Below are 24,944 nucleotides of genomic sequence, written 5' to 3' on the forward strand. Positions count from 1 at the left end.
CTGTCATACCTGTTTTGGGGCCCAGGCAGAGGGTACGTGGGTGAGACAAACCTGGTCCTGGGCTGTCTGTGCAAGTGAGGATCCCCGCATGCGCGGGGGCCGGCAGCCTGCCTTCCCTCAGGTCAGTTTTGGGAGGATGGTGGTGCGCATACTGTCTCCTCTCCCTCTCCTGGGCGGCAGGACCTGTCCCTCACTTGCAGCTGTGGAGCTGTGCTAACAGCCAAGGCCAGCAGTGGGGGGAGGCCTGAGAACTCCCTTGTACTGTGCAACCCAACACCACCGCCTCCAGTAATTGCTCATCCTTTTAATTAGCAGGCTGATTAGCCAGAAGCTCTGATTTCTTAGCTCTGATTTCTTTTCAGTTGGGAATGTGTGCAGATAGCAGAGCAGGTCTCAACAGCACCAGGGTCATTTGGTTTACTGTCATGGACTGGTGAGAATAAGTGTTTTTGGAGAGTCCTGTGCGAAGCAGGCCTATCGACTGGACCTGGGCCCTCCTCGTGTACTGTAAATAATCTATAGGATGAATGTATTTCTACTGTAAACGGGATTAGTACAGCAGCCAGCTGGGAATTTTTCAGCAAAACCTTTCTTTGTTAGAAAACACCAGTTTGGTAGAGCTTCTTGAGGGCACTTTCCTAGAAATGGTCACCAGAATGGGTGTCCCAGGGTCTGTGGGATCTGCCCACCTCTCTCCTGCCGTGGCTACCCACAGAACATGTGTGCAGGGTGAGGACTGAGCCCTGGGTCTTCCACAGCTCTGCTCCTTCAGAGCTCACCAACAGCTGGATCCTGGAGAGGCCAGGTCTGTGGAGCTGGCACCAGGGCAGCCATTAGTGCCATTGGTGTGGGCTGGTGGTGAACAGAAGAAGGTGTGGGGCAGCAAAGTTCCCACACTAGGCTTGGCGGGTAGCTCAGCAGGGTGAGAGCTGGGCACCATGTCCCTGGCAGGTCCCTGAGGTGTGCAGCGCTGTCACTTCTGGTCTTCCTGGAGCCTCAGGCTCTGCACACGAGGAAGCCAAGCCCCCGTGTTGTCATGGGATGGTGAGCTGGAGCAGATGGGGATGGACAGATCAGGTGGACAGTGTTGGGAAGGTACAGGAAGGGCTCCACAAGGCCCCAAGGAGGGCTGAAGTGGAGGGGCTGGAGGTGGAGAGAGAAGTAGAGGGGCTGCAGGCAAGGAAGGGAAGGATGAAGCCCATGTAAATGCAGTATTGGGCACCGAGGAGGATCCTGAGATGAGGGATGCAGCTAGCAGCTTTTCCTAATGACACATCTGCTCCACCGGTAAGAAACTGCCATATGGGCGGTTCACAGAGGTCCACCGCTGCAGTGGGACCTTAGGGACCAGACCAAAGTAGGGGAAACCTAGGAAAGAGCAGACCGTGGAGGCTTGGGCTCCTGGAGGCACTCATGGCTCTTGTCCAGGAGCTTGTTGCCACCCTGGCAGGTTCCTTGGCTGCCATCAGTGCCTTCACAGAGCGCTAAAAGCAGCCCACGACAACGTGACCTGCCATGGGAAGCTAGTGGGCAGGTCAGTCCGCTAGACATGCAGATTGTGGTGGGGTGACCCCAGCTGCAGGGCTGGAGACCCTGGTCCCTTCTGCAAAGGCATGGCAAGGTCTGAGGGTACCAGGAGAAGGGCTGAAGGAGGATGCGCTTGCTGTTCTGGGGGCCAGTGTGCAGAGCCCTGGTGAAGAGGTCACTTCATGCAAAAAAGACCAATTAATATAACTCTGTAACACATCATGTGGCCAGAAGAAACCATGTGTGGGAGTCTGGGAGTCCCACAAAGCTCTGTGCTTTCCTGATACCCTGGCCCAGTGGTGCTACCTCCCGCTCACCTGCACCTTCCAGGAGGACCTAGGTCCATCCCTGCTGCTTGGAAAGTCCAGCCCGTGGGTCCTCCTTGCAGCTTCCCCCTCCGCAGCCCCTCTTCAAGCCCCTTCTCGGACTGTTGCCTGAGCCTCTGGGTCAGCCACCGGCAAACCCACCTGTGGGAGGAATGGCTGCTGGTTGGAGGCACCCATGGATGTCAAGGTGGAAGCTCTGCAGGGAACAGGGCTGTGTGTCCCCCTGTGCCTGCTGCCCAGGACGGAGACAGGGAGGTGGGCTGGGGGCCCCTTGCAGCGTGGGGAGTGAGAGTCGAGCGGCAGGCAGGGTAGGCACTTCGTGCAGATGAAATGATTGCTGGGAGTCCTCTAAGTGGCAGATAATGGTAGCATAATTTCTTCTAAATTATTTCTAATCATAGCCAACTACTGGTTCATGAATGAAGCAGTTGTTAATTGTGACTTACAAATCAATATCTTGGGAGTTATTGCTTGGGTGGAAGCAGTGCTCGCAGTGCCTTTTCAGTGCCTCTAATTGAAGCGTGAGTGCACAGCTGGGGCATTTGTGACCTGAACAGCAGATTTTTAACTGCTTGGGTTTTGCCAGTCCCAGGCAAGTGGTGATTTTTCTCGTGAAATGGGGGTAAAACCTTGATGCGGCTTTGAAACTAACCGTTCCTCTGCCGCTGTGCAGGTCTGGGATGTGGAGGGAGTGGACGGCAGGGCTGTGAATGAGGAAGGGGACATTGCTCAGCTCAGGGACAGGCACCAGCTCTTTGAAATCTTTCCCTTAATGGTTTTCCTTGCAGAGGGTAAGGATGGACGGGCACATTGGGAGTAGCTGTTTCTTACCCTGGTGCTTCCTAAGCATGTTCACTTGTGCAGGCAGGTTGTGGTGGGTACTGGGTGCCACAGGGCTGGGCTGCGTCTTCGCATTTTTATGTTTGCAGGAAGGTGGTGGGATTCACTGGGAGCAGGGCCCAAATCCCCTCCACAACTTGAGCATGGAAGACAGTTGCCTGGTGGGACAGAGCCTCCTGCATGGCCCTTGGAGGCAGCGGTGACTGCCGTGGTGGGCCATTGCACTGGTGGAAGTCTGGGACCTGCATCTTCCCCATGTTCATGGCAATCATGGGACTTAACTCCCTCTGGGTGAAGGCACAGGCCAGCATCTGCTAGGCTGCTGTCTTGGGAGGGGACTTGGTGCTGTGGCTCAAGGAAGACAAACCACGAGCTGGAGCAGCTTCTATCTCAACGCTGGTGTAAAGGTTTATCTGGGTCTGGCAGGGCTCTGTGGCGCATGCAGGAGGTGGCCAGCAGGATGGCTGGTGCTTCTCAGACTGGGCTAGAAGATTTGTCTCTGGGGTACCAGGACATGGGTTGCCTCTGGAGCTGCTGAAGTATATTCCTGTCTTTCATCAGTGCAGGACATGATTGTGAGTGCTCTGCTCGGAGCAGGCACCTCATTGCCCTGGCCTGCTGGGGTTGGCAGTGGGGAGATTCTCCTTGCACCTGCACTGGATATAGGTCCCTGTCTTGGTCTTCCAGCTGGGGAGGGTCTCCCAACTGCAGGACCTGCCTTAACTCTGGAGACTTCATGGTCCGAGGAAGGGGTCACCCTGCCTGGAGGGGAGAGGCTGGCTGGGTTCCTTCTGGCTCATCACTATGCCTGAGCCACTATCCAGAGCATCCTGACCTCACACATGTGGGGTCCCCATGCCAAAGGAGCATTGAGACCTGGCCATGAGCTGAACCCCATCTCCTACAGCTCCTGTGGGGCTGTTCCCCTGGCTGGTGGGAGCCCCCAGCCCCTTTGTCTCACCAGGCCAGGGCAGGTGGACCCTTTCATCCCAATGTACTGGAACTTGGTGGTGATTAATGAGCATCACCAACCGGGGATCCCCAGTGCTTGAGGAGGCCCCAGGAGCCTTGAGCTGGGTGATCCAGTGGGAGCAGAGCCCTGTGTGGCTGCCTGCTGGCTCTCCCCCAGGATCTCTAGGACAAGACCTAACCATCAGTCTGTCTTGGCAGCAAGGACACCCCTGTGGAGAAGAAGAAGAAAGGGAAGAGGAAAAATGAGATACCAGTGGACAGTTTGGATTTGGATCAGGATCTCCTGGGCCCATCCGTGCAGAGCCCAGAGGAGTCTGTGGAGTCGGCTGACAGCCAGGTATGTCCAAAGCCCTCGGCTGGCTGCCGGTGGGGGTAATCCCGTCTGCCTCTGAGTGGGAGAAGAGCTGGGCCCTAGGGTGCAGCGATCAGAGAGCACTTTCAGCAGTGTGGCGGCTAGACCCTGGCCCTGGAGTGGTCTACCAGGCACACTGCTGGAAGTCAGCTGGTGGCCCTGGGTTGGGTGCACACTACTGCCCTGGGTGCTGTACATCCCTCAGCCTTGAGTCTCCCTCTCCTCTGTGGCTGCTGGCAGCTCCCCTTTCCCAGCACAGCACGGGGAGGCAGGTCGGCCCTGCAGGGCTGGGGAGCTCCTCTGCTTCAGGTCTTGGGGGCTAATGGGGCTGTGTGGGTCAGGCATTGATGGAGACCTCAGCACCATGGTGATGGGTTTACCTCCAAGTGCTGCTTGTTCTTCCCACCACCTCCATCCCACTGGGGCAGGGGGTGGGCTGGAGATCAGGCAGCCGTGGGGCTTTCTCTCCTCCACTCAAGCAAGGAGAAGGTACTTGGTCTACCCACCTACCCCATGACTGCCTTTTTCATCCCATACACAGAAGCGCCGCTCAGGACGGCAAGTGAAGAGGAGGAAGTACAATGAGGACCTGGATTTCAAGGTGGTGGATGATGATGGCGAGACAATAGCTGTGCTGGGAGCTGGGCGAACCTCTGCGCTCTCTGCCTCTACTCTGGCGTGGCAGGCAGAGGTAGGGCTGGATGTGGGACTGGGGTGATGGGGCTTCCTGCCTCCTGCAGGTTGTCCCAAGGATGTCAGTGCCGAGGTTCGAGGAAGTGGGGGATCCCAGCACAAGGATGGGGTGAGAGTGTGCCTGTCTGGGAGGGTGCAGGCTGGCTTTGCAGGGACTGTGAGTGCACAAAGGGATAGGCAAGAGGCATGCAGGTCCAGCTGTCCCCCTCCTGCATGAAGACTAAGGCCTCTGGAACATGTCACGTAGCTGGACATGTCCATGAAGGCATGACCCACCCACTGCCCATGCCCACCTTTAGTTCCTGTCTCTGTAGCTCCTGTCCATCAGGTTAGTCTATTATTTTGGCTCTGCCAGCCGAGGGCTTTGTAGGTGCCAGGTCATTGTTTTCTGCCCATATTGCTGCTCTCTATCAGTGCCTTGGAGTGTAGAGATACCCAGTCTGACACCTGCCAGCCAAGCTGATCCACAGGGCAGCATGGTAGGAATCTGGGCAGCGTGGCAGGGACCAGCTGGTGTCACTGCAGTTTGAGCCTCACTGCCCTGCCTTCTCTGCCCGCTGGTTCAGCACCAGCTCCTGGTGGGTGCTGGCAGCTCCTCCCTGCTGGTCTGTGTGTTGGATCCTGCAGCTCATTCCCTCTCTCTGGTTTCTAACAAAGCTGCTAGATATTAATAATGGTCACTAATTGTTTTCATAGTGTTCCTGTGTACATCTCTAGTCCCCTCTTCACAAGGCTTTGGTGTGGGTATTAGTCAGCTCTGTTGTTAAGCCAGTAAATAAGACCTGGCCTGGTGCTCCCTGCCTCACCCGGAGGGCTGGCGCACACCCACAGGAGGTGCTACTGGTGCTGCTTCAGCTGCTGCCCAGGGCCATGCCCCAGCTGGGCTCCTGGCAGTGATCTCTCCAAGTGAGATTTTCAAAGCAGCAGGTGGGAGTAGGTTGCCTTTGGCATATGTCCATGCTGCCACCCTGCTCTCCTCTTAGTCCTCAACTTCCACCTCAATTTGTCCTGCTCCAGATGAATTATTAAGGCTGGTGTCTGATGGCAGGAAGGCTCTCTGCTGAGTGGCTGCTCTGGGCTCCTGCCAGCAGGCTCAGCCAGGCCTGGGCTTGGCTGCTCTCAGGGTTGGGTCTGACCCAGCAGGGCAAGATGGGAGTGCTGAGGCTTCAGGGCTGCTCTCCCCATGGCCTGGACTTGCAGCTTTCTCCCCTGGATCCTGGCCACGTTCCTCAGCAGCTCTCTAGGGCAGTGCAGGGCTCCTCTGGCAGCCCACAGGCTGCCAGTGATGAGCCATGGACCTGTGTAAGACGGCTGGGCTGTGGGTCAGCATGGGAGCTCTCAGCCACAGGACGCTGGAGGCATCTGTGATGACAGCACTGTGCCCCTGGCCGTGTTCACACAAACCCTTTGTGGCCAGGGTCAGGCTGGAGCCCAGCAGCACCAGGGTGGATGCCCAGGCATAGGGTAGCGGGCACTGCACAGTGGCTGCAGTGGGACCATCTCTGCCCTTGGACGTGTTACCCTGGTGTGGGGCAGAGCTCCCCAAATAGGGAAGAAATGCCCCTCTGGGTCACAGGACTGCAGCTGAGGGGCCCAGACAGAGCTGCTGTTACCCTGCTTGCTGTGTCACGATACTGGGTCTAGTATCCTGCCCCACACTGCAGGGTGGGGTGCCAAGGCAGCAGGTCGGCTGAGGGCTGGGGCACGGAGGGGTTACTGCAGCTCCGGGCACTGCCTTGGCTTTTCCAGACCCTTTTGGGTGAGTGGTGTGGGATGCCCCAGCTGTCTGTCATTCCCCAGCCTTCCCCATGACTTTCTTGGAGGGTCTTTCTGCTCTGCAAAGGGACATCTTGGGGCTGCTTTGCCCTGCACCAGACTGCCTCCGTCTGAAGGGGATGAAGAGAGTCCACCTCCTTTCTGCTCTGCACTTTGCTCTTCCTCCTGCTGCCATGCCATCTCCCAGCCAGGGCAGAACTAATATTTCTAATGCTCAAGCAAGTTCCACATTTTTGCTGTCTGTCCTCTCCCCTTAATCTTTCTGTGCCTCTCCTGCTACAGTGCAGACAGGCACAAGCCTGGCTCTCTTGTTCCTTTGTGTTCAGTGGGGCTGGTCCTGTCACAGCACGTGGCCGGGAGAGCTTTGACCTCCCCACTTGCCCTGTGCCTGCCATCTCAGAGCTGGAAGCGGGACAGTCTTAGGGCCACCTCCAGCAAAGCTTGTGTGCTCAGCGTGAGGGAGTGGGGTGGGAGCCTGTGGGTGGCCAGCGGAAGGTCTCTGCGGCGTCATGGGGTGATTTCCTTATGGCAGAGTCGAAGCATATGGAGGGAAGGAGGTGGCACTTTGAGCCTGCTGGGAAGAGCTGCATGGACAGGGGCGGGGCTGAGGTGCTGTTGCCCATGGCCTGTGGCCATGAGCAGGTGGCAGCAACAGAAGATGCCTGTGGCAGGGCCCAACAGCCCTGCTCCCTGCTCTGCTGGGGCCCTTGGGGCCATCCAGCACTATAGGGTTGTATAAATGCCAAGGCAAGTCAGAGATCTGGCATGGAGAGTGGCTGGGAGCAGGAGATGTACACATTTTGGCATATTTAGTTCCTTAAGTCTTGGGGAGGAAGTGCCCAAGGTTCCTCCTGTCTTCTGGGAGACTTGCTACCCTCTCTGGCTGCCCTGGTGTAGCTGGAAGGACCTGCACAGCTAAACACAACAGTCAGTGCTGTGGCCTTGCTGGCCTGGGGAGCATAGGCAGAGGGCGAGTGTAGCTGGGCTGGCAGCACCTGCACCCTCACACCCAGCAAGGGTTCCCCAAGCACAGCTCTCCCAGCTCCTGCTGTGCTGGCTCTGCCTGCCCGGCTGGTGGGCTGGGAGAGGAACAAGCAGCTGTTCTGTGCTGGGAGGGTGCCAGAGGCCAAGCCACACTATGAGCCGGGAAAACAGCATTCTGCTCTCCTGTCCCCAGGAACCTCCCGAGGATGATGCCAATATCATTGAGAAGATCCTTGCCTCCAGAATGGTGCAGAAGGAGGTGAGTGGCAAAGATGTCAGTGGGGCTGGAGGTCCCTGGGCAGATGAGAGACAGCACCTGGTTGCCTTGTGCAGCAGGTACATGAGACGTAGCAGCAGCAGTCAGTGCTGCTGTGCCATCCCTTGAACTTGCTTTTTGCAGGGTGCTCCTGGGGTATGCCTGGACTGGCACCTTGCTGGGTTGGGGATCAATGTGGTGCCTCTTCTGCCCTGGGCACCAGAAAGCCTCTGGAGAGGAGTCAGGCCTGGGCTGATGCCCAGGAGGTGCTTGAGTCTGCCATGCTCAAGGGTGATCTCACACCATGTTCCCCAGGGCTACTGAGCCTCCGGTGCAGGCAGCATGCCCAGTGCCTGGCCATCCTCGCTGTCCATGGGGCTCAGCCTGCCTGGAGGCTGTGGCCGGGCAGGGGATACCTCTCTGTGCCCATGTCACAGAGGGTGCGCCCCAGTTTCTGCACAGGCTCTGACTGTCGCTAACTCTCCTCCCCTTGGTTTCAGGCTCATCCCGGAGGCCTGGCGTTTGAGATGGAGGAGTTCTACGTCAAGTACAGGAACTTGTACGTGTGACATTGTGGTGCTCTGTGCCACAGCAGTGGGCCCTGTGCATGCAGGAGTGAGGGCTGTGTGCTCCTACCTCCGTCCCATGCCCAGCTGCAGCCCCAGCATCCCTGTCTCGCTGCCCCTGTCCTCCTGAGCCAGCATTGGCAGTGGGAAGCAGGAAAGCCACTGCAGCCACAGTGCTCAGTCTTGGCCTGGACCTGGGCCACAGCTTCCTCCAGTTCAGAGTTTCACATAGGCTCTGCATAGGCTGGGTGTTCTCTGGGTCGCTGGGAGATCCCTGCTAGTCTGCGTGGCAGATGGGATCGGCCCCAAAGGCCTCTTCGGTCGTGTTTTGTTGATTTTTTTTTTTCCTCTGCAGCTCCTACCTCCATTGTAAGTGGGCAACTCTGGAGGAGCTGGAGAAGGATCCCAGGATCTCCCAGAAGATAAAGCGCTTCCGGAACAAGCAGGCTCAGATGAAGCATATTTTTACAGAGGTGAGAGCCTGGCACACCTGGGCCCAGTGCGGTGGCTGAGCAGGCCAAAAGCTGAGGACTGACTGCATCTGACACCTCCCTGCTCAGGCAAGACCAGCTCCAGGGCCAAAATTCAGGGCTGGGAGTGGTCAGGGAGGACTCACTGTGCAGCTGTGCCTGTCCTGCCTGAGTTCTGCCATAGCTCAGTGATCCCAGGGTGCTGCCTTGGGCCTTGCCTGTGCCCCCTTGCTGACACTGTGGCAATGCCCAGGCAGCAGCATGGCACCTCGAGCTTCCAGGCAGGTTTTGAACCAGGGCACAGCACAAGAGGGTGAGCAGGTGGGGATGCTGGACGCAAGGGGCCATGACAGTGCCCTGAACACCCGTGGTGTCACTGGCAGAGGTGTGGGCAGGGTGACAAATGTCACTTGCCAGGCACTGCCAACCCTGGAAGCATTATTCAATGGGAGGGAGGGCAGCGTCCAGTACTGGAGGTGCTTTCATGGTGGAGCAGAGATACTATGGGAGAGAGGGAGCTATAAATACTTGGGCTTAGGGCAGCTCCTGCCTGCTCTGCTCTATGAGCAGATTAATCTTGTGTTCTGTAATTTATCTTGCTGCTCTGGAGAGAGTTGTTGGATCTCCTCAAACTGCCCCTTACAAGTGTAAATCAGGCCAGTAGGCTATGAAGATTTCTCCATGAATGTAGTTGGAAAGCTGGGGGTGTGTGTCAAATTTCTCACTCCTGAGTCTGTTTGGGGTCTTTCCCAGGATGCAAAGAAAAAACATGTGTTGGAACGCCCTGTACCACTAACAATTTAGCAAGGAGCAAATGCTTTTTCCTGTGACTAACTGGGGCTTGGGGAGCTGTGAACATAGAAGCCTGTTTTCTCTCCTTCCCAAGCCCTAGACAATGTGTGTCTCCGAGGACCACTGCTAGTCTAAAGCCCACTCCTCCCCAGGTGTTCCTGGCAGGAGGACGAGCCCTCGAGCCCTTACCTCATGAGCGGTTGCTGCTGGTGACTGCTGAGCTGAAGGTGGGAAGAGAGGCAGAGACAGAGAACAAGGTGTCATCCCTTGCAGAGGAGTTGAGTTCATCGGGTGCTATGTGTGGCTCTGTGCTGTGGCAGTCACAGCTCTGGCTGCTGCATGTAAGCTGGAGCATACAGCTGAGGGCTTTGTACCTTGGGGCCAGATGGGCTGGAGAGGACATTGCTGCCTCCCAGCACGGGCAGCACGGAGCCAGCGGCCGCTCTAAAGCAAGAGCTTTGCCTTCTGCAGGGCTCCTGCGTCCTCCCTGCCCAGAGACAGATGTCGTGTACCCGCATCCAGGGCACTTGGTGTGCTGCGCACAGCTAGCAGCATCCCGGGGACAGATGCCCCGCAGCTGTTTACTCATGCCTGCCATCTGTTTAACCCTGGAATCACCTTGAACTTACCTCTCTTTTTACTTTTTGCTGTTGCAGCCTGATGAGGATTTGTTCAACCCAGACTATGTGGAGGTAGATCGAATTCTGGAGGTGGCTCACACGAAGGACCCTGACACTGGGGAGGTGAGTGGCTGCATCGCTTGCTTGCCCCATGCAGGGAGAGGGTTGGCAGGAGGCCTGGACTCACAATGTGCATTACGTGTCATCTCTGAGCACCCTAAGGCCTCCCCAGACTTCCACAGCCTGAGCCCTGTCCCGGGGGACCCCTTGGCACAGGGGTAAATGGAAGGCCGCTGACCATCCCTTGTGACTCGCTCTCAGTCACAGTCTGTGCCTGCATGCTGGGGCTGAGTGGCCATGAGCCCTGCGCTGTCTCAGCCTATCTCTCTGCGCTGCAGGAGGTGACTCACTACCTGGTGAAGTGGTGCTCACTGCCCTATGAGGAGAGCACGTGGGAGCTGGAGGAGGATGTTGACCCAGGGAAGATTAAAGAGTTTGAAGCCCTCCAAATCCCTCCAGAAATCAAGCACATGGTAACGTACCCAGAGGTAACGTACCCGGCTGGCAGCTCGCTGCCCTGGGCAGGCAGGGACTGTCTGTGTCTTGCCAAGGTCCAGCAGTGGGGACCTTCTTGTCCCTGCTGCTGCAGTGCAAGCCCCATATCCTCCCCTCTGGATGGGTTAGTTAGCAGGATCTGAGGGTGGGATCCAGAGGCCAAGACCTTGCTGTGAATCAGCTGTCAATGACTGTTCTGAAGTGTTGTCCTGATGTACAGCCGCAGAAGTGAACTCTGGCCTCGCTGAGCATCAGTCTCTTCCTTTCTGTGGACCTTGCTCCTGCTCTCTCCTCCTAGGAGCGCCCAGCATCTGAGTCCTGGCAGAAACTGGAGAAGTCCCGGGAGTATAAGAATAGCAACCAGCTGCGGGAGTATCAGCTGGAGGGAATGAACTGGCTGCTCTTTAACTGGTATAACAGGTGAGGAGAGGCTGGAGCCCTGTGCTCCCATGAGGAGTCCTGCTGGCAGTCAGACCCTGGTGTGTACAGTCATGGGAGCAGCAGAGCTGGGGGAGCAGAGCTGACAAACAGGCCTGACAGAGCAGCTGCTGAGACCTTCCAGTGCTGGAGCTGGCAGGCAGCTGCCAGAAAAATTGTGTTTGTTTTAGCTTTGCAACTGAGTCTTCAGGAATGTTTCTCCATGGTAAATGCTGATGGGTCTTGGAGATAGTAGGGCTTAGCTATGTGTCTAAGATACACCTGATTTTTGGTATTGGACAGGCTGCTGGTGACCCATTCCTGTGGCAGGAGTGCAGGAATATACATGTTCTCAGCTGCAGCAGGCCATCAGATGCATCTTTCACTGGCTAGTGTGCACCCAAAGGACAGCATCTTTTACACTAACTTTGAGTCCACTGTTTTGCAAGAAGCTGGATGGTCTGGCTTACCCAGACCAGTTTGGGCCACTGTACCAATGTCCCCCCATCCTCCATGCTGCAGGGTCAGAGACCTGTGGGTGGAGGTGATGTGCCTGACATCCCATCGAGGAGTTAGTGACAGGGTGGTTCCTGCCCCTGAGAGCCACCTTCACCTGCCCCTGTCCCTCTCTGCAGGAAGAACTGCATCCTGGCTGACGAGATGGGGTTGGGGAAGACAATCCAGTCAATCACCTTCCTCTCAGAAATATTCCTGATGGGCATCCATGGCCCATTCCTCATCATTGCACCTCTCTCCACCATCACCAACTGGGAGAGGGAGTTCCGCACCTGGACGGAGATGAATGCCATCGTGTACCACGGCAGCCAGATCAGCCGGCAGATGATCCAGCAGTACGAGATGGTGTACAGGGACACACAGGTGACTGACGCACACAACACTTCCAGGATGCACCCCCCCAGCCCTGGCTTCCTTTACTTGGGAAGCACTGAGCTGCATGTGGAGCTTATGGTTCATATGGAGAGGGAAAGGTGATCTTTTAAGACCCCTTTGCTGGCATGGACTCAGGGTGCACTGTGCATGAGTGAAGAACAGGCCCAACTCATGCAGAAGGGGGAAAATGCAGCCGAGCCCCAGCCACAGTCCTTGTCCTGGCCTCTTTATCTGCCCTGAAGCAGTGTCTGGTTTGAAGAGACACAGCCTGCGGCCAGCAAGGAGGCTTGCAGGAACCTGCCCGCTGCTTGAGATGAATCTGGGGAAATCCTGGCTAGGAGCCAGATGCTAACACTGATATGTTGACAGGATGTCTGACAGTGTCCTGCCACCCTGCAGGAGTCAAGTGCTGCATATGGCTTGTGTCTCCCTAGGGTAACCCTCTCCCTGGGATCTTCAAGTTCCAGGTGGTTATCACCACCTTTGAGATGATCCTTGCTGACTGCCCGGAGCTGAAGAAGATCCAGTGGCGCTGTGTGGTCATTGACGAGGCACATCGCCTGAAGAACAGGAACTGCAAACTCCTGGAGGGGCTGAAGCTCATGGCCCTGGTGAGCATGTCCTGCCCAAGTTCACATGAGAGCAGGGTGGGCCTGAGATGGCCATGCCTAGCAGTCAGATGCCATTGCCAGCTGCTCAGGCCCAGTGCCAGGGCTGAGAGCTCCCCTTCAGAGAGAAAACCATCCAGGACCCATCAGGTCACTGAAGCAGTGCCCGTGACAGGAGAGCCGTTTGATGGATGGGGCACTGGTGCCCTGCAGCCATCACAAGTTTCTTTTTGCTGAAGTGGCATATTAACCCACAGCAGGCCAAGTAAGTCCCCCCATGTGCACACTCCCTGACAGAGCACTGCCTGGCCTTGCAGCACAGCTTAGGCTGCTGCAGCACACAGAGGCAGTTGCTGACCAGCCACGCACACCATCCTCTGGCTGTGGTGTGCCTTGTCCCTGCGGTGAACAGGGCTACAGTAATCAAGCTGGTTTCTTACTGCTCTGCAAACATAGGACCAGTCTGTGCCAGGGATGGAGGTGCAGGACTGTGCATGGTGAAGAAGGGATCAGTGAGCTTCTCTGAGAAATGAATTTGGATGTCCAGCTCCTTTCCAGCCGTGGGAAAGGCAGCACTTGGTTTGCTGGACCAAGGGCCATCAGGCCTATTGGATCTCCCAGCCCTACCCAGCTTCCATCACTCTCACCTGTAGCTGGGCAGGCCTCTGAAAATTCTTAGTCTTATGTCTCCAGTTCCCAAAGACCCTGCTGTTTCCCTGTGACCTTGTGTCTTGTGCAGGTCCCTGCTGGGTTGTGAGCAGCCTGGGGCAAAGCAGGGTTGCTGCTGCCCCCACTTTGTAACCATCACCTTCCTTTGTACAAGTCCTGTGGGAGCCTCCCACCTTACAATTGCCCTTCTTTCATAGCTGGTGGCTCTTGGGGATGTTCCTGCATTAGGCTGGGCAGGAGGATTAGCCTGAGCAGTGAGCAAGCACCCAAGTCTCTGGCACTGCTGGGACAGAGCAGCTGGTGCGCCCCGGGAGGCAGCACCCGGTGGTGCCTGAAGCCAGAGCCCATGGTGTGAATGCATGGAAGGGAATGTGTTTTCCTTGAGGGGTCATCTGCTCCTCACACCCCCAGGTCTTGAGGGGTTGTCTGGACCCCTGTCTCTTTTTATTGCACATGTACCTACATGGTGAACCTCTAATAAAAGCTTCTCCTTGTTCCCAGTGCACATGACAGTCATACATGCCCCTGCTGATTTCGGAGCACCCTGCTCACACTGGGCCTAGCAGCAGGTCCCTGATGCCCCTCAGTATCACATGGCTCTGGACCATGTTGCCTCTTGTTCTCCCTGAGTCCTGAAGAGGGACATCCTGCCCCCAGGTGCACAGAAGCTTAGGCTCTGTCAGCGTCCCTGTCTGGTGCCAGCACAGCCCTGCCTGAGGGCCCTGTGACAGGGCAGGGCTGAAGCCTGGGGACAGTGTAGGATTCTCAGTTTTGGCTGTTGTTGCTGCACAGAGCTGGACTGGGACACACCCAGGGGAGCATCCTGGGAGTCACAAGACTGTTTTTTGGCAGTGGCTGGGTCAGGGCTGCCACCATGGCCAGGGGAGCCTTTCAGGGAATGTCTGTGCCCCCAGGCCACCCAGAGTGTTCCTGAGACTGGAAGACAAGGAGCGTTGTGCTCTTGGGACCCCTTGGACTCAGCCAGTGGGTCTGAGTCCTCAACCTGTTTTCTGTGTATACCCAGGAGCACAAGGTGCTGCTGACAGGGACCCCCCTGCAGAACTCGGTGGAGGAGCTCTTCAGCCTCCTGAATTTCCTGGAGCCACAGCAGTTCCCCTCAGAGACAGCCTTCCTGGACGAGTTTGGAGACCTGAAGACAGAGGAGCAGGTACCTAGAAGAGTGACGCTGGTGACTGTTAACACAGGTGGCTGGGACGCATGGTCAGGCTCGCACTCAGACATGTGCTTCATGGAAGTGAATAGGACTCCTCAGGCCAGGAGAAGCGAAGTTGTGACAAAGCCCCCAACGCTGCTTTGGAAAGAGGAGACCAGCCTGTGTCAAGGCAGTGATCTGCTCCCCACCTAGCTCCCTACTGCCCCTTGCATGCCTGGGCAGCACAGCTCACCTGGCTTTCCCACCTGGTCTGTCCCTGAGACCAACAGGAGTGTAGGGGGAGTGAGGAGATCAGTAAGTCCATATGTCAGTCACCCTTGTCAGGTTCCCCTGGGGAGCTGTCCTCCAAAGTTTTTCCTTGAGCATGGGTAATGGAAAGCAGCTCAGTCCCCTGGGCTGTCTCGCTGCCATTTGAGTGTGGCTTAAGTGGAGATTGCACAAAGATCATCATTCTGAGGGAGCAGGCATGGGCACGTGGAGCAACCATCATTTCAGCTGCTATCAAAGCTCTCAGCTCTCCTCCTACAGCAGACACATTTACCCAAAGCTGCCAGCAGCAGAAGTGTCTGGAGTTCGTGGCCCAGGGCTGATCACTCACATGCCTGCCCCAAGGAAGCCAGGCCCTGAAGTTGTCCTGGCTGTCAGCAAAGCACCTGCTTCAGGGTCATTTGTAGTGGGTTTCCAGCCTGGGGAGGCTCTAGTGTTGCAGGCCCCTCCGCTGTTGTCACCATGTGCTTGCCAGGTAGGGAGGGCAGTGAACCTCTGCACTTGCTCTGGCAGGTGAAGAAGCTGCAATCCATCCTGAAGCCCATGATGCTGCGGCGGCTGAAGGATGATGTAGAGAAGAATCTGGCACCCAAGCAGGAGACCATCATTGAAGTGGAGCTGACCAATATCCAGAAGAAATACTACCGGGCCATCCTGGAGAAGAACTTCTCCTTCCTCTCCAAGGGTGCCAACCAGCACAATATGCCCAACCTCATCAACACCATGATGGAGCTGCGGAAATGCTGCAATCACCCGTATCTCATCAATGGTGAGGGCTGTGCACAGGAGGTGTGGGGGGGATGGATATCACTGCAACATTTACTGGTCACTACCCGCAGAGCTCACCCAGCTTGGGAGCCAGCTCAGGCCCTCATGTCATCTGCTGCTGGTGTGGTTGTACATCCAGGCCCAGCACAGGATGCAGTGATCTGCCTTGTTGCCCTCACGGGCAGCCCAGCTGCCTACAAGTGCTGCTTGCTGGTAGGCACCTCAGGGTCTTGTGAGGCTTGCTATGTTTGGGGGTGTTCTGATGTGGGACCCTCTCTAACGTCCCAGCCTGGCTTGTTCTGCCAAAAGCTGGTGCAAGCTCTGAAGAAGGAGTAGAGTTGAAGGAGTGGAGGGGCTTCTGGAGGTCTCTAGCCAACCTCCCTAGATCTGATTGACTGCGTGGGTTCTGTTCCTTGCATGGTGGCTTGCTGTTGCTCTGGACAGGAGGCTGGGGGCAGCTGCACTGCTAGCCTTGCCATGAACTCACGTCCCTTTTCACCTGGCAGGGGCGGAGGAGAAGATCCTGGAAGACTTCCGTAAAACACACAGCCCAGAGGCACCAGACTTTCAGCTGCAGGCAATGATCCAGGCAGCCGGGAAGCTGGTGCTCATTGATAAGCTGCTTCCCAAGCTGATCGCTGGTGGGCACAAGGTGCTCATCTTCTCCCAGATGGTGCGCTGCCTTGACATCCTGGAAGACTATCTCATTCAGAGGCGGTTAGTACAGGCTTCAGCATTCACCACAGCTCCTCCACATCACCTCCATCCTGCACTGTAGATACAGAGTGGAAACAGCCCAGGGTGGGGGTTTGGCCATTCTGTGCCCACGTACCAAAAGATCTGAGTTACAGGCTACTGCTGGTGGGTGCAGAGACCCCAAAGCTGGGCAGCTCTGACCTGTCCATTCTGCGTTGCCTGGGGCAAGCCCTAGGAGTAACCAAATGGAAATAGGCCATTCCCTTGGTCCTGGTTACCATGAGCACCATAGCCATGCACTGTGTGTGGGATCATGATGATTTTGCCATGATGAACAACTTTTGGGAACAACCGCAGTGCACACAGGCTAATGGGGCCTGAGCCTCCACCTGCGCACAGGTCCTGCCAGTAAGTCCCGGCTGCCTGCATGCCCACACACAGCCCAGGGGAAGGAGCAAGAAGGGGTTTGTAAGCTGCAGCCGGTTCAGGCCCTGCTGTGACCCTGCTCTTGCCCTTTCTCTTCTTGGAGCAGGTACACCTATGAGCGCATTGATGGGCGGGTGCGTGGGAACCTGCGCCAAGCTGCCATCGACCGCTTCTGTAAGCCCGACTCGGATCGCTTCGTCTTTCTTCTGTGCACGCGTGCGGGCGGGCTGGGCATCAACCTGACCGCTGCCGACACCTGCATCATCTTTGATTCAGACTGGAACCCACAGAATGACCTACAGGTAATGGGCTGGGCCGGGACAGGCTGCTGGGAGGTCCTGCAGCACGGCTCCCATCACTAGTGCCAGCCGGGGAAGGAAGGGCAGCAGCACCTGGCTGTACTGGGCACGGGATGCCATGCTGGGAGAGTCAGCAGGGGTGCAGGCAGAGGGGACGTGTCATGGGGGAGACCATGGTGTGGCTCTAAAAGCACGGGTGGGCCACAGAGCAGGCAACGCTTTGTCCATACCTGGTTTTGGAGAGGGTGAAGTGGTGGGTGCCCCCCACCTGCAGAGAGCCAAGGCTCCGGCCTGAGCCCTGTGTCCTTGCCCAGGAGTGCAGGGGTCTCTGATTCCTGCCTCACAACCGCACAGGCCTGGTGCTAACCAGCACCTGCTGCCAGAGCCGTACGAGGTCAGCCACAGGCACTAGATGAGGGTGCTCTGGTGGGTGGGAGCTGACTGTGGCTCAGGGGGGTGAGTGGTGGGTGGGCTGGTGCAGGGTGCCACAAGCCACACGGTCCTCATCCTGCTGGGCTCACTGTGCTTGACTCTGCCCTCTGCACTCCCAGGCTCAAGCTCGCTGCCACCGGATCGGGCAGAGCAAGGCGGTGAAAGTCTATCGCCTCATCACCAGGAACTCCTACGAGCGGGAGATGTTCGACAAGGCCAGCCTGAAGCTGGGCCTGGATAAGGCTGTGCTGCAGGACATCAACCGCAAGGGCAGCACCAACGGGGTAGGTTGGTTGTCAGAGTGGGACTAGGTGAGGGGTGCTGCAGGAGAGCTCTCTTCCTTCCCCTGCAAGTCACTGCGGGGTTGGAGCAGAGACCTGGGCAGGCTTCTGGGGAGGGAGAGCCCAGTCCCACACACTTGCATTGCTGCTCTTTAGCCTGGCAGGCTGTACCTGCACTGCCACGGGGTTGGGGGACACATGTGGTGCTGTGTCTGGGTGACATGGACTGAAATTCCTGACAGTCCCTCAACATTTTGAAGTGACCTCTTTGCTGTGGCAGTGGGACATCTGGGTTGGCTTGGAGCATCTCTGCCCTCCCCCTGGGGCAGAGGGAAGAGCTGTCTGCTGTGCATTGCCCAGCGCAGCTGGCCAGGTTGGTGCCTGTGTTTTGGGCAGGTTCAGCAGCTCTCAAAGATGGAGGTGGAGGACCTGCTGCGGAAAGGTGCCTACGGCGCTCTTATGGATGAGGAGGATGAAGGATCGAAGTTCTGTGAGGAAGACATTGATCAGATCCTCCAGCGCAGGACACAGACCATCACGATCCAGTCGGAGGGGAAGGGCTCCACCTTTGCCAAGGTGTGCTGTGCTCCATCAGGAGGGAAGGGGGACTCCCCCCAGGGTGGTGGGGGACATGCTGGGAGTGCACAGGGCAGTAGTGGTGGGCTGATCTCTTACCTGTGTGTTGAGACATGTCCGCATGGAGGCCAAGCTCTCCTGCCTGTCCTGCTGCACCCAGGAGTGAGACCTTGCTGGGGCACAGCAGCAGCATGGTCTCCTGTCTCACTGGTGGTCAGCAGAGCATTGAGGAGGGGGCCACCAGCCTGAGCAGGTGATGTGAGGCTGCCCAGGAGGGTTCAGCTTGGCGGCTTCCACTTTCCCTTTGAAGCTGGCTCAGGCTGGTGAGAAGGCAGGGCAGGGGCTGTCCTCCAGGTGCCGGGCAGTGCCAGGGTGTGCTCTGTCACTGGGCCAGCAGTGTGGATGGATGCAGAGCTGCTCTTGTGTTCCAGTTGGTGCACTGCAGGTTGGAGGGCTTGCTCTTCTGATGGGCTGAGGACTCCTGGCTGTGGCAGCAGGCCATGCCCAGAGCTGTTGTGGGCAGGGTCAGGCCTCTCCTTGGGGAGGATGGATGAGTCCAAAGCCTGGGGGAGATCCAGTCCTGAGCTGGGCTCATCACCTACTTATGGGCTGAGCTTATTTCATCTGGAGTCTGTCACCTCCCCTGCCCTTTCGGACACGAGTGCTGCCTTGGTGTGTTGCTTTGCCAGGCAGAAATGCAGGTGGAGATGTGGGCTGCCAGTGGTGTGGGAAGGCGTTGTGGTACCATCAGCACAGCGCTCCAGCACTGCAGCCCATCTTTCTCTTTCCTGCTGCTATGGGACCTGGCTCCATGGGGAGACCCCCAGGGTCCTGGCGGGACCTGGCTGCTGGCCTGCACAATGCCTGAAGCTGGGTGCTGCTGTGCCATGGGAAGCTGTGGGGCCCTGACATCCCCATAGGAGAGAGCCTGAGGAGCAAGGTCTGTGCCACGCTCGTGGCTGGTGTCTGCTGGGGGCACCAAGGGCCATCTGTCCCTCCTCCTCTTGCAGATGGCACAGCCCAGGCTCCATTTCCAACAGGTCAGGCAGGACTGCAGAAGAGAGGGGTTCAGCTCCCTTAAGGAAACAAAGAGCCCTGTGACATGTGTCAACATGGGGTGTAACACCCCATGGCAGCAAGACTGTGCACTGCAGACAGATGTGTTGGGGATCTCTATATGGGGGAAGGCACATCTGGATGGTGGATTGCACCCTGTTCACTCCTCTTCTTTCAATCCCAGGCCAGTTTTGTAGCATCAGGAAACAGAACTGACATTTCCTTAGATGACCCCAACTTCTGGCAAAAGTGGGCCAAGATAGCAGAGCTTGATACAGACGCCAAGAATGAAAAGGTAGGATCCAGCTCGTGTCCTGTGTGCCCCACAACTGATCTGACACCATGCGGTGTGGTCACCAGGCAGGAGCTGTGTGCTTGTGTGCTTCTGCTGGGCTCACGAAGGGGTATGTGTTAAGGCGTCAGTAATTACTGCAACGGAAGACTGACCCATGAGTGTTGGCTGAAGCCTTGATTACTTTAGCCACATGTTGGGCTGTTTCTACCTGGTATTTCAGGGTGCTCAGTCTGTGCTCCCAGCTATGCCCAAGCCCGGTTAAGGGGCAACAGTTGGGGCTGGCAGCGTGTGAGGGGAGGAGTGGATGAAACAGCCAGTGCAATGGCATGCCTGTGAACCCAGCAGACTGGTGTGACTGCCTGTGTGTAAGCTGGAGCTGTGCTGGAGTTCCCCACAGCACAGGCAGGCATGAGTGCCTCCCAGTGCCAGCCTGGTTGGGTGCTGGCAGCCTGGGCAGCTGGGGCTGGGGCTCCAGCATGGAGTAGTACCAGGATGGTCCCATGCTGCCCTGCAGGTGCCAGCTCTGATCTCCTGGCTCCCTGGCTGTCTCACCAAGCCCAGAGACCTTTGTTAGCTCCAGGCACGCCAGGGCCAAGCTGCTGTGTGCCCTGGCAGGGCACAAAGGGGCCCAAGTGCCAGCTCTTGCTGTGGCTGGGGATTGGTCGGGTGAGCAAGGCTCTTCCTATGCTAGGGGGAAGCTGTGTAACCATTCTCCAGCCCAAACCCATGTCCACGTGAACCCTGGCACCCTGGGCAGAGGGAAGCATTTGGCCTGGCCACTCTGGAGGAGGCCTGGCGAGCTGACATGAGTTTGTATACTCCAGCCTTTCGAGCCCTGGAGCTTGCAGTGCCGGGCACATTTGTTTCACCACAGCCCCCTGGCTCCCACCACCCCAGGTCTCGATGGCTCAGGAGGTGGTCTTTGTCATGGTGAAGCTTGGCAGGGCACCCTGGCTTTTCTGGCAGCAGGCAGAGAGGAAGCTGTGCTGCATGCGACTGTGCCCATTGGCCAGGGCTCCCTCTCCTCCCCCTGGGTAGCCCTCCAGGCCTGTTGCAGGGCCATAGCATCCGTGGGCCTGTTCAGGGAACCTTCAGCCCAGCACCAAGTCCAGCCATTTAGTGACCTAGAAGCAAAGTGGGCTTGCAATTAGTTGTGGCTGGTGGGGAGCAGGTAACATCAGAGCAGGCAGGTCCCTGGAATCGGTTGTGCGTCACATGGTCCTGTTTAATGCTGAGGTCGTAACCATAATAACCACGCTTCTCTGTTGTGATTTATTCATAACATTTAATGTGTGGGTTCCAGCAGCAGCACGGGAGGGTTTTGAGGAGCTGCAGTGGCATGACAGTGCTTAGACACTGCTGATCAAGAGGCTTGTGTCAGGCACACTGGCACCCTCAGGTCCCAGCCTCTCACATGGATATGAGGGCACCCCTGGAACTGGGGGCCCTTGCTGAGCAAACACTGGGCTGTGGTGCTGTAGTGGGAGCAGTGTACTGGCTGGGCTGGAGCAGGCGATGGGTGCTGGCTGGAAGGCAACACCTCTTTGCAGAAGAGATGTCTCTTTCTGGTGAACACACCAATACTGTGAGGGCTGTGACCATGCTGTGCTGCTTCCCCACCTCATTTGCACTCACAAATGAAGGCAGGTTGCAGGGAGGTTGAATATCGTGGCTGTGGCACTGGGTTTGTCAGAGCATCACTGTGTTTGGGTGCTTGGTCTGGTTTGGGTCTCAGAGCTCTGTCCTAGGTTAGAGCAGGCTGGGGAAGGGGCTGCCCAGGGCTCAGTGCCTCAGGGGATGGACACAGCCCTGCACGATGTCTGCAAATGCTCCCTCTTGCTTAACTCCTCTGAGCAGGAGCTGTGCAAGTGAGGTCATCCAGGCCAGTTGTGTTTGGCCCTGACAGCGCAAGGGTTGTCACGAGAGGAGTTGCAGCTTGGGCAACTCCTCTGGTACTTTCTCCTGCTCTTACAGTGTCAAATGCTCCCTCGGGCTGCCTGTTGGATATTTTCTATATCCAGCTGAATACTAGCCACATTTACCTGAGCCTGGGGGGTTGTTTGAAGATGATCTGGGTCAGGCTTAATAGCCAGGTGTTGCTTTAGGAACAAATCTCTCTAAAAGCTGAATGTGAATAGCAATGAAGGGAGCTGCCCAGGGCTTCTCCTGGCCTGATGGAGCAAGTGGGGACAGGTTTGGATTGTGCCACTCCCTCTGTCAGCGTTTGCAGCCCTGCTGTCCTGCCTTCAGGTATGGGAACAAGGAGTAAAGCCAAGTGGATCTGTCACCGTGTCTGGGTGAGGGGGTTGCAGACTGTAAATGGATGCTCCCGGAGTCTCGGCTCTTGCCCTCACTGGCAAATTGGCTCCTTCCCAGCAGTGGCTGTGGGCAAACGCAGTAGCTGGAGCTCTGGCAAGCCGGTGTTTGGCTTCTCCTGGCATGGTAGCAGAGCTGCTGGACATTCCCCACGTGCCTCTGGGGAGCATTTCCCAGGGGCAACATCCTTGTTCTTGGCCCCTGCCTGCTCTGCCCACAAAAGGAGCTCTCTAGCTGAGCTCTGAGATGGAGCTGGGAGGGTTGGTGACTCTGCCTGTCGGGAGGCAGGAGTGGACAGATGGGGTCCCATCTCTCCGCTGGCACTGCTGAGCTCACGGGCTCGGCTGCAACCTGGGCCTTTCCTCCCAGCTCCTCCATTGAGCTCAGGGTGCTGTCGCTGGTTCAGTGTGGCCCCAGGGCCTGCCGAAATTCCAGCTAAGGCAGCAACACTGTAGAGATGGTGTTAGACAGCAGCAAGGTGGAGGCCCCATAGCTCTGCAGAGCTCACCGATCTAGCAGGGAGAATGGGGGGGAGGCGGGGTCCCACATGCTTGAAATCCAGGCAGATTTAGGTGACATGGATTCATTCGACAGGGTGGGAGGAAGGAGAGGAGGCAGGTACATGCTATTTTAATTTCATATTGCTCCCTTCTGCACATTCTTAGAAGCTGCCTATCCTTTTCCAGTCCACCTATCCCCCAACACAGAAATCACACCGCCTCCAGCGCAGCACTCAGCACAGGCAGTGCTGGGAGGGCCAGGAGTATGATTCAGAGCTGAATCAGCTGTTGGTTGTCAGCAGTTTGAACCCAGAGGGCCTGATTTTCAGCCTGCCATTGTTCAGGCTGAATTTTGTGCTGGCCAGGAATTGTCTCGTGTGTGCAGGCAGAGCTACACGCAGGTAATTTGGAGCAGGTATCCCAGTGGGAAGGTGATGGCTAGCCACAGGGCTGGGAAGCCGGAAGCCAGAGGCATGAGCAGAGCAGGGTGGCAGTGTGGAGAAGTGGACATGCTGTGCCCTGATGGAAGGCAGGTGTTTCTGCCCGTACCTGAGTGTGTTGCTCTCTCTGTCCCTCGTAGGAGAGCCTGGTCATTGACAGGCCCCGGGTGCGGAAGCAAACCAAACACTACAACTCCTTCGAAGAGGACGAGCTGATGGAGTTCTCTGAGCTGGACAGTGACTCAGATGAACGACCCACGCGCTCGCGGCGCTTCAACGAGAAGACACGGCGGTACCTGCGGGCTGAGTGCTTCCGCGTTGAAAAGAACCTGCTTATATTTGGGTGAGTCTCACCCCCTCCCAGAGAGCACAGCCACAGCCTCCAGCTGCCCCAGTGCACACATGGGCCACTGGCTGCCCCAGCCACTTTCTGTCGGTCCTGCTTGCTGTGTTCCCTCTTCCCAGCAGTGACCTCCCTGGTGGGACTTGGGCTCTAAGTGAACATTTGGGATGGAAGAAGAGTTAGGGGAGCAAAGCATGAGCTGGCAGTCAGTGCTTCCAGAGTGTGCTCCTGCCTCTGCCCTGCTCAGGCCTGGGCAAACCACTCCCCCTTCTGCTCCCGTAATGTGGGGGCAGAACGCCCCTATCCAGGGGAGCTGGCAGGGCCATGCCCCTGAGCAAGCTCCTGGAGAGAGGTGCCGGCAAGGTCTCTACTTGCACAGGAGTGTTCACTTTGTCTGTGTTCCTGCTGTTCCAGCTGGGGACGCTGGAAAGATATCCTGACCCACGGGCGGTTCAAGTGGCACCTGAATGAGAAGGACATGGAGATGATTTGTCGGGCCTTGCTGGTCTATTGTGTCAAACACTACAAGGGAGATGAGAAGATTAAGAGTTTTATCTGGGATCTCATCACACCGACGAAGGATGGCCAGAACCAGGCTCTGCAGAATCACTCAGGTATTGCGTGTTCTCTCTGCCATTGCACCTGTACCTGTCGCCACTGTGCCACCCTACGGGACCGAGGCTGCAGAATTCAAAGCAGAGCTGATTGAAACAGCCAGCAAGCAGTTGTGCTGGAGCACAACAACTCTCTCTGCACAGAGAAAGTGGCTGCCATGGGACTGACCTCCACACTGACCCTCAGAGCCAGTGGCAGGGGCTGGCTGGGTGGGGGAGGCTGTTTCCTGGATCCCAGTGCCATGGCTGGTGCAGAGAGAGCCTTGTGGTGGGAGCAGAGATGGCATCCTACCCTTAAGTGGGCACTGCTAAGTTTTCTCTGGCCTGTGAATAATGTCAGGGTTCCCCAGCACGGGGAGACACTGGGCAGTGAGCTCTTGGGGCACTGGTGACCGTGTGAACACATTGGGTGTGATAGGTGTGAGGGTGCTTATTCCACTCAGAGCATAGACGTGCCTGGCTGTTCCTCAGGGCATTGCAGGACATGGAGTGGATTGTTGTGCAGTGACTCTACCTGTGCCAGTTGGCAGCCCCGGCCCTAACATCAACAGCTGAGACCACCAGGCACAGCACTCATGGCTGCACCAGGGAAGCTGATGGGGCAGTCTTCAGCCATCTCACCCCAGGTCACCAGCTTGTGTCTCTTCTCATCATGGTTCTTGTCCCAGACATACTGGTCTGCAGTGCCTGCCCTGATGGTTGGAGGGGCAGCGTTGGTTTGCCCCGAGACCTCTGCAATGCATAATACTACCCAGGTGATGGTGCCTTATCTCACTCCACCTGGCAGGACCCTTTATCTCAGGTTTGGCTGTGCCCTCCCTGTTCAGAGGACTCATACGCTTATTTTCCATTGTGGTGAGGTCCACATATCACACCACATATCCAATTTGTAATTGCATCTGCCTTCTGTTGGGTGGAGGTTTCCAGTGTATCCTCAGCTTCAGACAGGGGCCACCCAGAGCCTTCCCCAGCCCTGCTCTGTTGCTGTCTCTGACTCGGCCTGGGCAGTGAGGCATTGCAGATTCACCCCCCTAGCTGCAGTGCAGCGTCTGCTCTCTGTAGGCATCCCTTGGGGCTGGAGCAGCACAGCAAATAGAGGCCACCATTCAAACAGCATCATGCAGTCACAGTGACTTTTGTCTTTAAT

General features: G+C 57.0%; 1 protein-coding gene across 6 annotated transcripts in view; it reads left to right on the plus strand.

Annotated features, from left to right (window-relative positions):
• The window catches only part of CHD6 (chromodomain helicase DNA binding protein 6), a 61,649-nt gene that overhangs the window by 13,597 nt on the left and 23,108 nt on the right, over positions 1-24,944 (plus strand). For 4 of the 6 annotated variants that reach the window (XM_010564538.1, XM_010564541.1, XM_010564542.1 and 1 more), the window contains exons 3-21: positions 3,864-4,002; positions 4,559-4,708; positions 7,664-7,729; positions 8,227-8,285; positions 8,648-8,765; positions 10,211-10,297; positions 10,573-10,722; positions 11,028-11,149; positions 11,782-12,025; positions 12,472-12,648; positions 14,339-14,482; positions 15,269-15,524; positions 16,030-16,240; positions 16,752-16,947; positions 17,496-17,660; positions 18,054-18,233; positions 19,474-19,584; positions 22,981-23,183; positions 23,598-23,797. In XM_010564538.1, the coding sequence (XP_010562840.1) occupies positions 3,864-4,002; positions 4,559-4,708; positions 7,664-7,729; positions 8,227-8,285; positions 8,648-8,765; positions 10,211-10,297; positions 10,573-10,722; positions 11,028-11,149; positions 11,782-12,025; positions 12,472-12,648; positions 14,339-14,482; positions 15,269-15,524; positions 16,030-16,240; positions 16,752-16,947; positions 17,496-17,660; positions 18,054-18,233; positions 19,474-19,584; positions 22,981-23,183; positions 23,598-23,797 (2,978 nt within the window). The remainder of the gene's footprint in view (positions 1-3,863; positions 4,003-4,558; positions 4,709-7,663; positions 7,730-8,226; positions 8,286-8,647; positions 8,766-10,210; positions 10,298-10,572; positions 10,723-11,027; positions 11,150-11,781; positions 12,026-12,471; positions 12,649-14,338; positions 14,483-15,268; positions 15,525-16,029; positions 16,241-16,751; positions 16,948-17,495; positions 17,661-18,053; positions 18,234-19,473; positions 19,585-22,980; positions 23,184-23,597; positions 23,798-24,944) is intronic. The other 2 variants (XM_010564540.1, XM_010564543.1) reach the window with 1 other exon arrangement.

Source organism: Haliaeetus leucocephalus, unplaced genomic scaffold (assembly GCF_000737465.1).
Source record: "Haliaeetus leucocephalus isolate CR32 unplaced genomic scaffold, Haliaeetus_leucocephalus-4.0 Scaffold182, whole genome shotgun sequence".
Classification (NCBI taxonomy): Eukaryota; Metazoa; Chordata; class Aves; order Accipitriformes; family Accipitridae; genus Haliaeetus; species Haliaeetus leucocephalus.